This window comes from Corvus cornix, chromosome 5, assembly GCF_000738735.6.
Source record: "Corvus cornix cornix isolate S_Up_H32 chromosome 5, ASM73873v5, whole genome shotgun sequence".
Taxonomy (NCBI): domain Eukaryota; kingdom Metazoa; phylum Chordata; class Aves; order Passeriformes; family Corvidae; genus Corvus; species Corvus cornix.
In genome coordinates, this window is record NC_046335.1 from 32,035,496 (window position 1) to 32,052,550 (window position 17,055).

Sequence of the window (17,055 nt, forward strand, 5' to 3'; positions counted from 1 at the left end):
TGATGTACCCAAACAAACTCCTGTATTGCGCTCTCTGGGACCAAACACTCATCCCAGTAGAACAAGATCTTTAGCTCAGCATTACAAAGTGTACCCTCCCTACAAATAAATTTTCTTCAGAGCTGCGTTTCGAAGAACCAGGGGCAAGTTCTAATAACTCACATGTGTTTGTGACTTTCACACGTTGCGCTGCATGTTCAGAAAACATCACCCTGAGATGAGAAGAACATTCCCACCCCATGATGTGCACACATCCTTACTCCTCACCATGTAGTTCCCGCCCAGCACGCCAAGGGCCGGGCCGCCTGCACCACCTACTGGTCCCTTACAGCATTGGTTCATCGCCCCGGATGGATGCATGCATGGACGCATACACTCTTAACTGTGTACTTCTTCCCCAAATTCTGAAATCTTCAGTTAAATATGAAGGGAAGTTCTTCTCCAATATTCAAATTACTACCATTTTATATTTCCTCTGAATAAAATCCACACACTTTATTGGATAATTAAATCTAAATAAGATTATGATTGAAAGCTGTGTTTCACACAATTAGCCACATACAGAGCCAGTAAAGTTATTTCTTTAAGCTCGAAAATATTTGGAACAACCTGTTACCAAAAAGCTACCAAATTACTACCCCAGACACTTGAGAGGAAATTACAGGAACAAAAGCATTTAAGTAGGTGAGGAGAGAAATGCACAGCCAGGTAAAATATAAAAAACCCTCGAGCTCTTTCCAAGGAAGTTACAGAAAAACAGACATGAAGTTGCTATGCAGCAATGATGTTCACCTGTGTAATGGGATGCTTTCAATACAAATCTCTCAAGTTATACCAGCAGGAAAGTTGGTAAAATATGCTGCAGGAATAACAATAAATATCACTAAACCATTCCACACTGAACAATTAGGGACTACTATGAAACTCTGGAGTTCCCAGAACTGTGAAAAATAGGTTCTGCTGTTGTCTAGAAACCAAAAAAGAATAAATTAACTTTGGCTGTATAAAAAGCATTTATGTTTTTCCATTGCACAGACAGCCTTGAAAAAATAAAAGAAAAATAAATAGGGCTGTGACAAGTGGTTACACAGCAGCTCAACTGAGTAGGCTCAGTAACCTTCATCATACATATTTTTCTGTCCTGATTTCCATGTACTTCCTACACAATGCATTACACAAGCTATCTAATCATTCAGTCACAAGTTTTATTCTCAAGGCCCCAATTAAACCTCTTCCTTCTTAATAATGTTTTTCTTCTTGTCCTGCCTAAAATGGATCTCTTTGCAGCAACCTTTCTATTTTATGGAACATTGCTAACCAGGCCTGTCCAAACTGTCCTCTTTGCCAGATTAAAAAAAAAAAATTAAAATAAATATATAAATAAAATAAGAAGAGAAAGAACCAGGTTCTTCAGACTTTCCTCCTTGGCCGTATCTTCTTTATATCTTTCTTCATTCCCTTCCTCTGAACTTTCCCCCAGCTAGTCCCAGTCTTGCAAAAATAGAACTAGTTCTTCAGTGTAATGGCATCACTAATTGATACCTTCTCATCCATTAAGCTGACAGTTCTATAAAATTGCACCTTAATCAGTCACATACCACTACAGGTTTTTCCTACATAGATGCTGTTTTATTATATTTGACCTTGAATCACACCCAAATGCAGGCTGTTTCTTCCATTTGTTGAGACTGTGTTCTGTGCTCCACTCTCCTGCCAGTTTAGCACTGTCTGCAAATTTTAACACTGTATATTTTAATCCTTCATTGGAATTACTAATAGAAAACTGAACATGAGATACAGAATTGCAGAATCCCATTTAACAACACCAGTTTGACACTGAACCATCACAGTAGAGAAACTCCTGAGAAGGGAAGCTCTTCACACCTCATTAGTAATTAAGTACAGCTCATAAACTGATGTACATTAAATAAGTTTTCTCTAGTTGCTTTTGAGAACATTCACATAAAATGTCAAAAGATTTATTGTCTCCAAGATCTAGTCTTCTATTTGCACAAGTTCTGTTACAGTGTTCTAAAGGAAATCAAATACATCTGCATTTGTTACTTTTGTTACTGTGCCTGTGAACTGCTTTTTGCAGTTGCTTAGATTGTAAAGAGTTAGCTCATACTAATTAAGAAAAATTTATCTGATGCTGACAGCATTAGATGTTCTCTTAGATCAATTTTATATGTGCATGGACCACAAGAATGAAGATATAATAAATACTAAATAAATGTGATGCCGTCTTGAAACTAACCACTCATGAGAAAGACTGCACTAAAATCCATCTGTTAACCTCCATTTTTTAACAATAAAATGTTTACTGCAACACTGCCCAAAGCCAGGAAATGAACATTGAAACAGACCTGCCAATTTCAACTGCACTGAAGCAGCAGCATGCATCACATGCACACTCAGTGTATCATTGTATCAGTGTATCAAGTTAAAAGAATACTTTGTAAATTGCAAATTTAATAAACAAAAAGGACAAAAGAAAATCTCCTTAAACCATTTCCCCTCACTCCCCCCAAAAATGTGGTCAAGGACCATCAAAATAAAACCCAGCACCATATACACAATTTCAGAAAGTTGTTTCTATTTTAATATACTGTATCTCATAGAGAGAACAATTTTAAAATTCTGACAGTACATAAAATATGAATTCTGAGTAGACTAAAATGGGAGATAATATTGGACCAATGTCAATTGGACCTTTCACTTTAAGCATGATAATGCCACATTTTACTAAAAATGAGTAATTTCAAATGTGTTTTATTTATTTAACATAGCATAGATGAGCTAAAGCAGACTGAAACAATGGAAAATTATTCAATATGACAGATCTACAAAGAAATCTGCCATTTGGTAAACCAGCTGGTCTTAATTAGAGATTCATTTCTGAAGGGAGGACACAAAACCTTCAGTAATCCATCCAGTCAAATCAACATGCTCACTAGTTACAAAAAGACATAACAAGTGGAAGATCCTTTTCCCTCTTCACAAGGAATAAGAACACATTTTCTTACCGTTTCTAAATCAATTTCACGTTTGAGAGAGGCAGCACCTTGTTTCAAGAGTGGAGCTGGGAAGTTACTCAGAGAGCCACCTTCTCAAGAGCTGACAGAAATCACGAAGTTTTCCTCTCTAAGATTCTGATCCACAACTGGACCTACCTTGCAGGGCCTTCCCAGGCTTTGCAAGTAACACAGCTGATCACCCATGACTAAAACCAGAGAATTACAGGATCCCTGCAGCAGCGTAAGGCACATAGTGTCCAGTCTTCTTGTGCCCCAAAGAACTGAGAACTTATTGTGCCACCACAACACTTACTTCTCCCACTTGCACAGGTCAGAAATAATATCCTCCTGTAGCTTCAAATAGAAGCTTAGGAACCATTAGATTAAAACATCCAAAACACAACATTTTAAGGTTAAGAGTGCTTTTATGTGAATGCAACTGACTAAGAAATATTGCTGCCAAAATATTATGCAATTTAATGCCAATTTCTACTTTACTGTAAAAAAAAAAAAAAAAGAAAAAAAATATTTTTCTGAAAAGACTCCAGCATCTCAGCACACAGTAAGGAAAGGGAATGTGGTAAAACCATCACACTCCCTGCCTTATTACCTGACTTTCCAGCTTAGCAACTCAGACATCACCACTTCAGAAGATTTGCCCCCTGTTGCTGAAAGGCAGCAGGGTCTTGTCTCACACAAAATGCTTACTCTGGGCCAAGCATCCTATCACTGAGGTGGTGCACTCTTGTAATACAAGTCACTTTGCTGAACACAGAGAACACTAAGGGGTTGGGATTAAAAGCGGGCAACTCCCTGTCAGATAAGAGCTGGCCACACTGATAGAAGGAGGAGGCCCTCCCTGCTCCAGAAGTGGTGAATTATGAGATTGGCTCAGAGGTAACACTAAAATTCAGTTGCTGCAGGCTGGCACAGCTGCTGATGCTGTGGCTGGATTGCTGGAAGTCAGTCCCATCCCAGCTGCTAAACATGAAATTTGTGGCAGGTGCACTAAGAGACCATACAGTGCTTAACATCAAAGCCCTCCAGTGCAGGAAGAGCACTACATTTGAACAATCTTTAGCAAAGTTCTGGGAAAAGCTTAGCTATTGTTTTACTTTAGAAGTCCTAGCCCATATTAGTGGACAAAAATAAAGTCACTGTGCTAGGCTAAGATGAAGAGCATATCCAAGTCAATAACACAGTGATCAGTGGCAAGACATATTGTAATGTCTCCCAAAAGAAAAAATTTTAATTGCAGGGTCGAATGACTTTGGAAAAAATCAGTCCAGGACAGAAATTTCCTCAGCTAATACACAGAGGTGCTGAATTTCCCCTGCATGCCTCTGCAGCTTATGAGGGAACACTGCTGTTTCACATCCAGGATCCAAACCTGTCCACAAACATCAGTGGAAAGCACTGACCAGCATTCTAGGTAACTGTACTAATCGACCTGCAACCTTTATCTCCTGAAACATGAGTGGTATGTATCTAAACACAATAACAAAATTAATATTTTATATTTTTTAAATCCACCAGCAACCATGGGAGTTCTAATACAGATAAAACACTGGCTGGGTTCAATTGAAGCCATGCCATCATAAAAGTCAAAGTGAATCTAATCAACATGATGCTGGAATTGGGGAAGCAGCTGGTTCATCTACATTAGGACTCCCAGTGCTGCCAACACCAATCACTATTAGGTCATCATGGTAATCTCTTTGCCAATCCAGGGAGAACCATGATTTCGATGTTGCAACATTGCTAACAGAAGCAAGACAATCTGAATGAAGTAGTCAAAGCCTTTTTTTTAATGAAAATTCTTTTTAAAGGCACAGTGTTGATCTCATACAATGGTGAGTTAGAGAATGCATTTTAATATCTCCATAGGAAATTGCCTATGTAGTTGTGGTACACAATGGTATGTCTGTGCTACTTTTAACCTGCTAAAGCATTTTATAATGGGTCGAAGCGCAACTATCAACTTCTCTTAATGACAAATACATATCCAGTGAAGCACAGATATCCATAATGTAAGATGTGCTCTGTTATCATGTCTTCACTCCGAGTACCACAGGCTGGACAGGACACATGCTCATTTCAACTTCTGATCATAGAATCTTTAAGGCTGGAAAAGATCTGTAAGATCGTCCGAGTCCAACCATTAAAACAACTGTGCCAAAAACGCTCAACAATTCTTCATCTCTATTTGCAAACATAATTTTTTCAGATGCATTTTTCAAACAAGACTTTTATCTTTTCAGCGTAAAATTATACACGTGCTTCGGCAAGAAAAGCCCTGTGTATGCTGCAGCAGAGTGCATGGGCAGAGCTGTTCCAGAACAGGAACACGGCACAGGGAGCCGGCAGCTGCGGAGCCGTCCCGGGCGGCAACGCCGGCAGTCCCGGCCCACCCCGCCAGCAGGGGCACAGCTGCCAGCTTGGCTCCACCTCGGGAAGGGGAGGAGCAGGGCAGGGCAGGGGAGGGGAGGGGAGGGTTGTGCCCCCTGCCCAAGGGCCGCCCTGGGGCCCCGCTACGCTCAGCTCCGCCTCCCCCGGCTACCGCGAGGGGCGGGCTCTCCTCCTGCTTACCCGCCGGTGCTGCTGGGCGCTGGGCGGCGGCGCTGCCCCCGCGACCTCGAGGGTCTCGCCTGCCCCGTCCCCCGCCTCCTCGGTGCCCGTAGGCGCCGCCTCTTCCCCGGCCCCCGCCTCCTCCGCGCCCGTGGCCGTCCCCGCCGCTCCCTTCCGTCGCAGCATCGGGCACGCCGCCGGGCCGCCGCCGGCCGTGCCGGGCCCCTTCCCTGCGGGGCCGGCTGCCGCCCCGCTCCGCCTGCATGGCCGGGCTCCCCTCCCGCGGGCCGCCGGGGCCGCGCCGGTCCCGCCCACTGCCGGAAAGGGCCGCTCGCCGGGGCCGCGGGAAATGGCGGCGGCGCGGCCTCGGCAGCGCCCCCTGGCGGCGGCTGGTGCGCGGGCGCGAGTGGCGGCGGGGCCCGCGGGCAGCCCCGAGCCGGCCCGGCCCGGCCTCCTGCGGGTGCCAGCGAGCGAGGAGGGAACATCGCTCTGCACCTGTACGAATAAACACAGAAACGCCATGTAGTTAGTGTTTAGAAAATAGAACTCTTAGCTAAAGCCAGATGAATTATGGAATTGTTTGGTTTGGAAAAGACCTTGGATATCACTGAGTCCAGCTGTTAACCCAGCACTGCCACTTCCACCACTAAACCATGTTCATAAGCCCCACATCTACACATGTTTTAAATACCTCCGGGGAAGGTGATTCCGTCGCTTCCCTGGGCAGCCTGTTCCAATGCCTGACCACCCACTTGGTGAAGAAATTGACTAATACCCAATGTAAACTTCCTCTGGTGCAGTTTGAGGCCATTTACTCTTGTCACTTGCTACCAGGGAGAAGAGAATAATCCCCATCTCACTACAGCTTCCTTTCAGGCTGTTGTAGAGAGTGATAAGGTGTCCCCTGAGCCTTCTTTTCTCCAGACTAACCAAATGCATCTCCCTCAGCTGCTCCTCACAGGACTTGTGCTGCAGACCCTTCACCAGCTCTGTTGCCCTTCTCTGGACCTGCTCCAGCAGCTCAATGTCCTTGCAGCGAGGGGCCCAGAGCTGCACACAGGACTCGAGGTGTGGCCTCGCCAGTGCCGAGTACAGGGCAGGGGATGATCACTGCCACACTATTGCTGATAGAGGCCAGGATGCTGTTGGCCTTTTTGTACACCTGGGCATACACTGGATTATGTTCAGATGCTGTCAACCAGCACCTCCAGCACCTTTTTCACTAGGCAGCTTTCCAGCCACTCTTGCCTCTACCTGTAGAGCTGCATGGGATTGTTGTGACCCAAGTGCAGGACCTTTGCTTTCTGTAGCAAATGAGGGAAAAAGCAACTGACAGGGTGTTACACAGATGCCTGCGCTACATGAACCTTGTGAGTTGACTCCACAGCCTCTTGAGAAGCGTCCCTCTCTCAGGACACAGAGCAGAGACACAGGAACAGCTTCGTGCCATAGTGCTAGGCTGGTTTGTCCTACTCTTCTTAAACTAAGCAGCCACTCATTCTATTCTGTTCTTGAGAAAGGTCCCCAGTTTCCTAACACTAGCTAGCCCTATCCCTCTTGAGCACACAGGCTGTCATTTGACAACATATTAAAACATTGATCTGGTTTTGAGGGGTTTTTAAACCCAGTAGTGCTTCCAGCAAAATGTGACCAAAACTCCCATTTTGTGAAATCATGGGCTGTACTGTAGCTGCACAACTACCTGTGTTGTGGGCTGCTGAGCTCCGGGGCAGAGTGTGCAGTAAACCAGTAAATTAGTTAGCACACAACCAAATAAATAAAGTGACAGGGACCACCATTGGCAAGCATGTTGCAAAGATATCCAGGCAATTCTCATGCAGCCACCACAGGTCTGACAGACCCAGAATGAGGTAGAGCTAATAAAACCTGGTGAACCCAAGCTGTGCCTGCATCTGTGGTGCAATTAATCTGTGACACAAGCAATCTGCCTGCAGATAACTGTAAGCTGACTTTATGTACAAATTTAACAACTCACATAATTAATACTTAGGGATAGATTGAAAAAAATATCATTACTACTTGGCAACACATAAAAAATACCGTTACAGCTCACAAGCATGAACATTGTGCATTAATAATTATGAGACATAGCAAAGTCATGATACTGTACATATGCATTTTGATTTTCTAATTCAATTTTGATCTCCCTATTATTATCGTCTCTTATGATAGACAATTAACATAAATTATGTTACCATAGCACGCAGAAGTCCCACTCACATGCTCTATTGCCTTGAGTGATACACAAACAGATGACAAAAGGTAACACCACAAACTGTTAACACAGACCTATGAAACAAAAGATGTTAGAGTATGAAGAGATGACGAGAATGGTCAACATGCCAAGAAGAGATCTTTGCATACTAGTAGGTCAGCTACTGTCAGCTCTATAGGCATAACAGTAAAACAGCCCATTAGGGAGGGAAAGCTTTGCATTATGATAAAAACAGTGCTTTTTATTAAGAAATTATTACGAAATTTATTAAGGAATTATGTAGTTTCCATAACATATTATCAGTATTTCTCCAACCCATGTCAGTTTAAACCAAGAACAACTGTGTAACAACAACAACAATTTCTGCTTCTCCTGTTGCTCTGAAGTCTGCAATCCACATGGAGTAGTTTGAGCAGTCTTTCTTCCCAATTCCTAATGTTAAGGGGTATCAGTGACCTAAGAGGGGGACACACTTGCTATCTATGGCAAAGACAAAGCATTACGGGCCACAGCATCTATACAATTTCCAGTCTTCCCTCTTCTGAGATGAGTGCCATCTTCTGGCAAAAAAAAAAGGCAGAAAGTTGAAACAATCTATAATTGTTCTACATGGCTGCTCAAACCCAGGTGTTAGGCAAAGGTGGTTTGTAAAGATTCATTCATGTGCCTGATATTCATAGCTGGTGCCTCTTTAAGACCATCTGTAGCCTTAGCTGATATCTTGCAAAAGTCCAAGGTCAGCTGCTCTGCTGGTAAGACCTACTGAAGAAAGCTAGAAATGAGGGCCTCCCTCATCTTTTCCTTGGGAACTGCTTTTAAGCTGAGATTGTACCGCTGGCCCTTGCCTGTGCTACATCGCAGCCAGGCAGCAGCTACATCTACACCTGGCCTTCTATCTCCTCAATCCTGACTCAGATCCTGACTCAGACGTGCTGGCTGGGCTTCCTGGCTTGGTCTCGGACCTGCCTCATCACTACAGACTTGCTGTTCAATCACTGGACTATCACTGTCTCTGGCCTTCTCATGAACCAAACGTGCTTCTCCACATCCTGCTGCTTCTTGGTCAGGTCTCAGCTCCCGCCTGCCTTGGCACTGTTCTCACCTTCCCTTGCAGAGCAAACAGCCCTAACTGTCTTCTGACACTGCCACACTAAACCTGCCACCACACCCTGTGCTTGAAAATTTAGTCACATGGAGCTTTTAATGTGCAGAACAACTTTGCTGACTGTCCATGGAAAAAAAAAAGCATAAGCCACATGAGGTAGCAGAACCACAGATTCCTCTCTCACGGCTCAGCTGCCTGCCACAGCCGTGCAGCTGCTCCACACACCTTTGTTTCACATGAAATGAATTCCTACCCTTCAAGGTTTTGTAAAGATTTGTGAAACCAAAATCGGTTGTTTCCTACAGTAGTATTTAAAAGGCATGTCAAGGTTTCAGCAATTATCTTCGAAAAATTTGTAAAAGTCACCAAAAACAGAAAGAGAGTAAGAGAAAACTGGGGATGCATGGGGAGTCAGGAACCACACGCACCAGTGTGCCAGCCATCAAGACAGCTATGACTTGGGGGAGGTCTTTGCAGAATGCAGAACCAGGATGAAATGTCATTCTTTGCATAGGACTAAGTAGAACTGCTATGGCACTTCAGCTGTTCCTTGCTGCTAGTCTGGCTCTGGAGGTTGGGGAGAGAGCCAAGCGTACAGATAGTCAGCATGCGTGTACTATGATTACTGCTAGTCTGCAAGATCTATACATGAACTAGAATCCTGTTGAATTAGGCTCAATATCTGCTGTGTATAAGCAGAGTACAGATGCACAAATATTTAAATATAAAATGGGAGATGACAGACACACACAGATGGAGGAGAACCGTATTGAGAAGTATGATAGGCAGAAGTCTCAGTACATCAGGAAACTTACCATTATCCAGTTTCATCACATCAAGAGATCACCATTAATCAGGGTTTGAAGTAGAAACGTGATACACTTCTGTGGATATTTAGGAGACCTGGGAAAAAAGTGAAGGAAACAATAAAAACAAATAAGAATCATAGAATTGTAGAATCATCAAGGTTGGGACCTGTAAAATCATCAAGTCCAACCATCAACACAGAACTACCTTTGTAACCCCTAAACCAAACACCTCTTGAACACCTCCAGTGCTGGTGACCTCCCTGGACAAAGAGGACAATGAAAGGAAGTTACATACTTTTCTGAAAGTTCAACTAGTGGCTATAAAAAATTGTATTCAGCTGGTGAGAGACAGGACACAAGTACTTGGTACAAAAGACAGATGTGGGAAAGAGATAGGCTGTAAAATCTTGCAGTTAATGAAAGACACTTGCCAAGACCAAAGAAAACAATGTTCTGAGAATTAGGATGAAAGATGAAAACAGAGAGGTGGTGTGGATGGATAGAGAGGACCATATAATAGAGATCTGATGCAGAGAGAATCTTAAAGACTTAGAAATGGACTTTAATAGGTAATTCATGTGATAATTTTAGCTGAACCTATGTCTGCTTTGAAAAAAGAGATCATACCAGTTTTACACTGGCTATATGCCCAATAGAAAAATCTGTTAATAATTTCTTTCATTTCTGACTTTAAAAACTGAGTACTATTTGGCTATTTCAAAATTACACAGTTTTGCAAGACTAAGCATCGAATAACTGATTAGCGTCACCTAATGTGATGGAATTACTCAAAACCCAGCAGGTGTCTTTGAAAGAAAGTTTGCCTAATACAGGTACAATTCGCTGGCACAAGAAACAGCAGTGAGGAATGTAGAAAGCAATGGATGTCAGCAGCATGTATGCATTAATAGAGTGGTCCTGTTTTCAACTTTTGCTGTTTATGCAAGTATTAAATTGGTATTTAAAATTGGTTATTAAATTTGCATTTTTTACCACTGTGGTTATCTTCTGCTTCTTTCTCTTCAGTTTACTCCTCTGTATCCTCAGTCCTACCATCCATTCATCCAAACTACCCAGACTGTACTTCCACACCTGACCCCATCAGTCTCCTCTGTTCCTAAGATCTCTGAATAGAGAAGAGTCTTTCCTGCCTAACTTATTTTTCCACGAACATCTTCTTGGCCTCGCCTGCTTCATTTGCTCAAAGATTCCCCCTCAGTTGCCTCAAACACTTCTAACACCTAATTGTTTCTTGTCACCATGCCAGTGTGGTTCCTGACTCCCCATGCATCCCCAGTTTTCTCTTACTCTCTTTCTGTTTTTGGTGACTTTTACAAATTTTTCGAAGATAATTGCTGAAACCTTGACATGCCTTTTAAATACTACTGTAGGAAACAACACAGTGACTCACTGTCTTATTGCACTGCAAAACATTAAATGTCTGTCTTTGAGAATATGTCGAGTGTTCCTAAGGTATTCAAAATGTAAGAGCTGCTGTGGTTGATTGTCTTATGAAATAATAGTTAGATTGCATTTTGAAATGTCCTAGGATGTACATTTGTATGTTTTAGTTATGTTCACAATGGTAGAAATAACAATCAAAATGCAAAAAGAGAACACAAATAATGTGATAGGTTGTTTTACAGGTGTTTTCATGGTAACTAATGGAAATCTGTGCTATTTAATGAGCTACTTAAATTTTCTGATTTTTTTCCTTATAGCTATCTCCAAAAGGATGCTTCTGAGCACAGAAAGCAGTATGCAACAGTGCTAAGGTCCCAATGACAATACACCGAGGACAAGAATGGAAGTCAATTTATTGAGCAATTCTACTGTTGTAAACAGTTCATCCATCAACCATAAGCAGTTAGAAGGGCATAGCCTCTGGGAAGTCATTACTATTGCCACTGTAACTGCAATTGTAAGCTTAATAACCATAGTGGGAAATATTCTTGTAATGATATCCTTTAAGGTCAACAGTCAGCTCAAAACTGTCAACAATTATTACTTGCTCAGCCTTGCCTGTGCAGATCTCATTATTGGGATATTTTCTATGAACCTTTATACATCCTATATACTCATAGGCCATTGGACTCTTGGAAGCCTTGCCTGTGACCTGTGGCTAGCACTGGACTATGTAGCTAGCAATGCCTCAGTAATGAACCTCCTAGTCATCAGTTTTGACAGATATTTTTCCATCACAAGGCCTTTAACTTACAGGGCCAAACGCACACCCAAAAGAGCTGGCATCATGATTGGTATGGCTTGGCTAATTTCCTTCATGTTGTGGGCACCCGTAATCTTGTGCTGGCAGTATTTTGTGGGTGAACGAACAGTACCACCTGAAGAGTGCCAGATACAGTTTCTATATGAACCCATTATCACCTTTGGTACTGCAATTGCTGCTTTTTACATTCCAGTGTCTGTGATGACCATTCTGTACTGCCGCATTTATAAAGAGACAGAAAAACGCACCAAGGACCTTGCTGAACTGCAGGGCTCAGAGTCTGTGGCAGAGTTTGAGACAATAAAGCCTCAGAAAACTCTCCTGAAGTCTTGCTTCAGTTGCAAGCAACAAAACTTAGTCAAAAGAGAGAGGTGTCAGGCTTCTTGGTCTTCATCTAGTCGAAGTACATCAGCTACAGTGAAGGCCTCTCAGGCAGCAAGTACTTGTATGGACTGGGCTAAGGCTGACCAGTTAACCACCTGCAGCAGCTACGCATCGTCAGAAGACGAGGATAAACTTGCCACTGACTCGGTTTTCCAAGTAACTTACAAAAGCCCATCTAAAAGTAAGGCAGAAGAGTATAATGAGACTACAGATGTCGTTGTCAAAGACCAACCTGAAGAAAATGATTTTGAGAACCAGAAATACTTTTTGTCACCTGCCAAAGAACACGTACAGAAAAATAAAAAATGTGTGGCCTACAAATTCCGTTTGGTGGTTAAGGCTGATGGCACCCAGGAAGCCAACAATGGTTGCCGAAAAGTAAAAATAAGTCCTTGTTCTGCTGCTCTGTCAAAGGACCCTTCCATCAAAAGCATGGATCCAAATATAAATAACCAAATCACCAAAAGGAAACGGATGGTTCTTATAAAGGAGCGCAAAGCGGCACAGACTTTAAGTGCCATTCTTTTGGCTTTTATCATCACATGGACTCCCTATAATATCATGGTCTTGATCTCCACATTTTGCTCTGACTGCATTCCCGTGACACTATGGCACCTTGGATATTGGCTATGCTATGTGAACAGCACTGTTAACCCCATTTGTTACGCCCTCTGTAATAAAACTTTCAGGAAGACTTTTAAGATGCTGCTTTTCTGCCAGTGGAAAAAGAAAAAAGTGGAAGAGAAACTATACTGGCAGGGCAATACAAGACTGCCATAACTGTTCTTGTATAAGGAATAAGGGGAAATATAGATATTGATGTAACCTAGCAAATTCTGTCTTTTCAAAGCTGTTGCTGTTGTGTCTAGTGGTTAAAAAAAGATACTGAAAAGTTAAATTTTGCATGAAAGTAGTGTGCTTGGGATAAAAAGTCAGTGGCTGCTATGAGCAACACAGGTTGTTTTTGACTATGCAGTAGAATTGCATTACAGTTACTGTGTTTGGTGTCTTATGTCCTTTCTTTCAGCCTGAGAATAGGTAGAGTAAATTATGAACTACTAGAAATTAGACTGGGATGGTCATCCAGTCATCAGGTTAGGTCATCCAGTCTGTCTCCCTGTAGAGCAGAACTGTTTCTTCCTATAGTTCTTTGCTAGTGTATTGTTTATTTAGTTTTCAATGTACCAAGCAATGCAGCCTGTGCTACTTCTGTTTTGAGACTTTACCATTGGCTGTTGAGATGAAACAAGGACTATCCAAAGGGTAAATGCTGTCATCCCCAATACTAAAAGGTTAGGGAGATTCATAATACTCCAAATGAATGCACATATTATGGCAGATTATAATACTGAGAAAATTTCCACTTTAAGGATGACTCTTGTAGAGACATAGGAAGGGCTGGTAGTGGAAGAAATAGATAATGTATTTTGTACATGAAGAAGCAAGTCCCAATCTCAGTTCCATCATGCAAGTCACGGTCATTTGTAAAAATGGTGATGGATAGAAGATGGGTCTGAATTTCTCCAGTTCCCAATACCTCTGAAGGAAATTTAAAAATTTTATTCAGCAGTGACAATTGTACAAATCAGAACTGACTGTAAAGCATAATGGACAGTCTATCTACAACACAAGGAAAGTATTTTTGAGATCTCTTTTGTTGTGCTACACCTTGCTCCAAAAGTTTCCATTACATTTACCTATATATAAACAGTGAGAGAACTGGCATCCTTTAAAGAGGAAAGATTTTTTAAGCAACTTTTTCAAGTTTCTATAAAGCTATTAAGAACATTTTGTATTCTTTGTCTTTAAATAGCTTTACAAATACTAGTCAACATCAGGTGCTTGGAAACATGAGTTATCTTCAGGCACTCTCTTTTGGTCCAGCAAAACCACATCTGCTACAGATGGGGCTGGAGTCAACCCCTCTGGTGGCTGTGGCTTCTGGGACTGGGTTGTAGTGGCCTAGTTACAAGCTGAGACTGACCTCTAGCTGAGATGTGAGGGGCCTTTTGGTGCCAGAGCTGAACTGCCTGTGCCGGCCTGGTGTCTGTGTTAGGTTGGCAGGAGTCCTGCAGCACTGACCGAGTGGGTGGGTAAGCAAGGGGCTGCCTTCAGCAGAAGGCCTTTGGAACGGACCTGGTGACCTGGCTCCTTGTGCTGGGAACAAACAAGAAGCCTCAGAAAAGGTCATGAGAAAAAGTTAATGGCAATGGGAGTCATGAGGCATGGAAATCCTAAAGAAATCAAATTGTTATGAAGAAAGGAGAAAGATCTTCATGTACACAAAGTTCAAATTCAGTTCTAGCCTTTCTATCAAAATTCTGAGTGAGATACTCTGAAATATTATTTTGGGACAATCTTCATATTATATCTACTATACACTTTAGTGGGACATTGCAGTTGCACATTTCAGGGATTGAATAAGTCATCATGAATGTACCATTGCTCTCAGTGAAATTGTATAATTTATTAAATTATCATGCCATCAGAATGTTTCCCTACAGATAGATAAACCCTCCATGTCAACAATCACAGTACAACTAATTAACATTTTTTTAGCCCCAGTGTCCACAGGGGAAAGTTTTGTCAGTGAAAGGTTAGCAGTGTACTAATGTAAAAATATGTTCTCTAACTTCACATGACTGATTTTGTAATGCACCATACTGTGCCTATTATTTTTTTTGTGCATTAGCATATGATTACTTATGAAAGGAAAGCAGAGGTCTTTACAAAAACTCTTTCATCAGTTTTGCTCTGTCACTATCCAGAGCTTTTCCTGCATACAGTAATATGTACAAATTGGTTATTAGAGTGAGTTTATTTTATATTACATTAGATCAGACATTCAATAAACTATGTTTGATTTTTAGTAAATGAATATGTCTCTCTGGGGGCACAAGCTGTACTTAAAGGCAAAATTTATGTGATAGTAACAGTTCCTGCTAGCTACACTGTTATTGCTGAAGTGAAGCATTGGCTCCTATTGAAATTAAATGGGGTAATTTTTGTTGGTTTTGGTGTCTGTTGATCAAGAATGTTCTGTAAATGTTTATGGACTCTCTGCTCAGTAAATGTACTAGAATACACAGTGATGGATGCAATAATGTTGGTTCAATGTAATAGTGAAATATGTGCTCAAATTATGCTGCTAGCACCTACCATGTGAGAGATTACATGGCCACAGATAAGTACATTGTAAATACCAAGAATTATATAAAGAGGTGTGTGTTGCTTTATTGTTATGTAGGATGTTTATTCTTAAAAATAATCAAAACCACAAAAAGACAAATGTGGTCCTCATCAGAGTATCAGTTAGTACTTGATTATATTTTGTACCTTTAAAAGGTGTTGTGGGACTTCTGCAGTGTAGGAAAATCTTGTTACCTGTATTTCTGTCCTTTTAATGAAATTTTTACTGACCTGTAATTAATTATCATAATGGACTAATGAAATGTTTTTTGTAAAATTACATTTTAGTTATACATCATTTTGTACACATACATATATACATATGTATGTATTATCAATATAGATGCATAAATACACATCCCTAACTAAGCTTTCCAGAGACCCAGCACCTTTTATATTTTCAAGTATTGAATTTTCCGATAAACTGGGGGTATGATTTTTGTCTCTCCCTTTTCTTAAATGCCAGCCTCCCTACATATTCCAGATTCCCATAATTGATCAGCTAACATCAATTTTTTGCAAATATAATTTATGTTTGTAGATAAATACTTGGAAGAGTTCCCAGAATTTTTAAGCAGATGTAGAACACCTGGATACAGTTGTGCGCTTTCTGTGACTACTCAGAGTGAAGAGCTTTGCAAAGGACGGCTCCTGTAATGCTCCTGCAGCTGCTGGGCAGTCAGTGGCTTCTCTGTTTTGAGACACAGGTTAACCTTAACTCTAAAAAAGGATACTGTGTCTTTTCACTTGAGTACTTGGGTTTACCCCTAGCAAGTCAGTAAGAGGCCACTCTGTTTCTTATGTGGTCGCCCCAAATGTCCACTGCTGCCTTTTGAACCCTGTCAGAAATGTTCTGCCACATATATTTGACAGTTGAGAGTCAGAAAACCCTAAACTTTAACCATTTAAATAAGCTTCTGGTTTATGATTTTATTAATAGTGACCCTATATCTATAAGTAGTTAATTAAAAATTGATAACATCATGTTGTAAAACAGGAGATAATCTATGACTATTAGTGGTTTCAGAAAGGGATGATGTTACAATTGTTTTTCCATTTTGGTAAATGTATTTTTTCAGGGTTAAGGAACTTCGGTCTTTGTTACACTCAGTAAAAGTGCTGCCTTTTACTCAGTATTTTTGCCATTAGTCAATAAATGTCACTAATTTCTTCATGTATCTGCTGATATACCAAAGTCAGTCCTCTTCAAATAAACCAAACATTTCAAATCCTTCAGAAGTTTTCTTCTCAACAGGTACTTCTCCAGACCCTGCTTACTGATGGCTTCTGTTTCATAGACCTCTTAAATTTGGGTGTTTTTACTGAATTCCTGGATTACAATGCCAAAATAGAAGCTGAAGTATCTTTTAATCCTTACATGGAGCAGCAACCTAGACATAGTGGAGGTCAGATAGTTGTTTTTTAGTGTGTGCTGTCCATAAGGCCTCATTTAGTGTGCAATGCAGGGGGTAGCTATAGGAGGAAGAGTGGAGAGAGGGTACAAGGGAGGATTCCAGCTG

General features: G+C 41.4%; 2 protein-coding genes across 2 annotated transcripts in view; one reads left to right on the forward strand and one right to left on the reverse strand.

Annotated features, from left to right (window-relative positions):
• AVEN (apoptosis and caspase activation inhibitor) overlaps positions 1-6,107 on the reverse strand; it is a 90,470-nt gene extending 84,363 nt beyond the window's left edge. The window contains exon 1 of the mRNA XM_039552928.1: positions 5,607-6,107. Within this exon, the coding sequence (XP_039408862.1) occupies positions 5,607-6,107 (501 nt within the window). The remainder of the gene's footprint in view (positions 1-5,606) is intronic.
• Positions 1-16,766, forward strand: part of CHRM5 (cholinergic receptor muscarinic 5) — a 50,263-nt gene extending 33,497 nt beyond the window's left edge. The window contains exon 3 of the mRNA XM_010391259.4: positions 11,457-16,766. Coding sequence (XP_010389561.1) covers positions 11,540-13,126 — 1,587 coding nt within the window. The 5' untranslated portion in view covers positions 11,457-11,539 and the 3' untranslated portion in view covers positions 13,127-16,766. The remainder of the gene's footprint in view (positions 1-11,456) is intronic.
• The last annotated feature ends 289 nt before the right edge of the window (positions 16,767-17,055 follow it).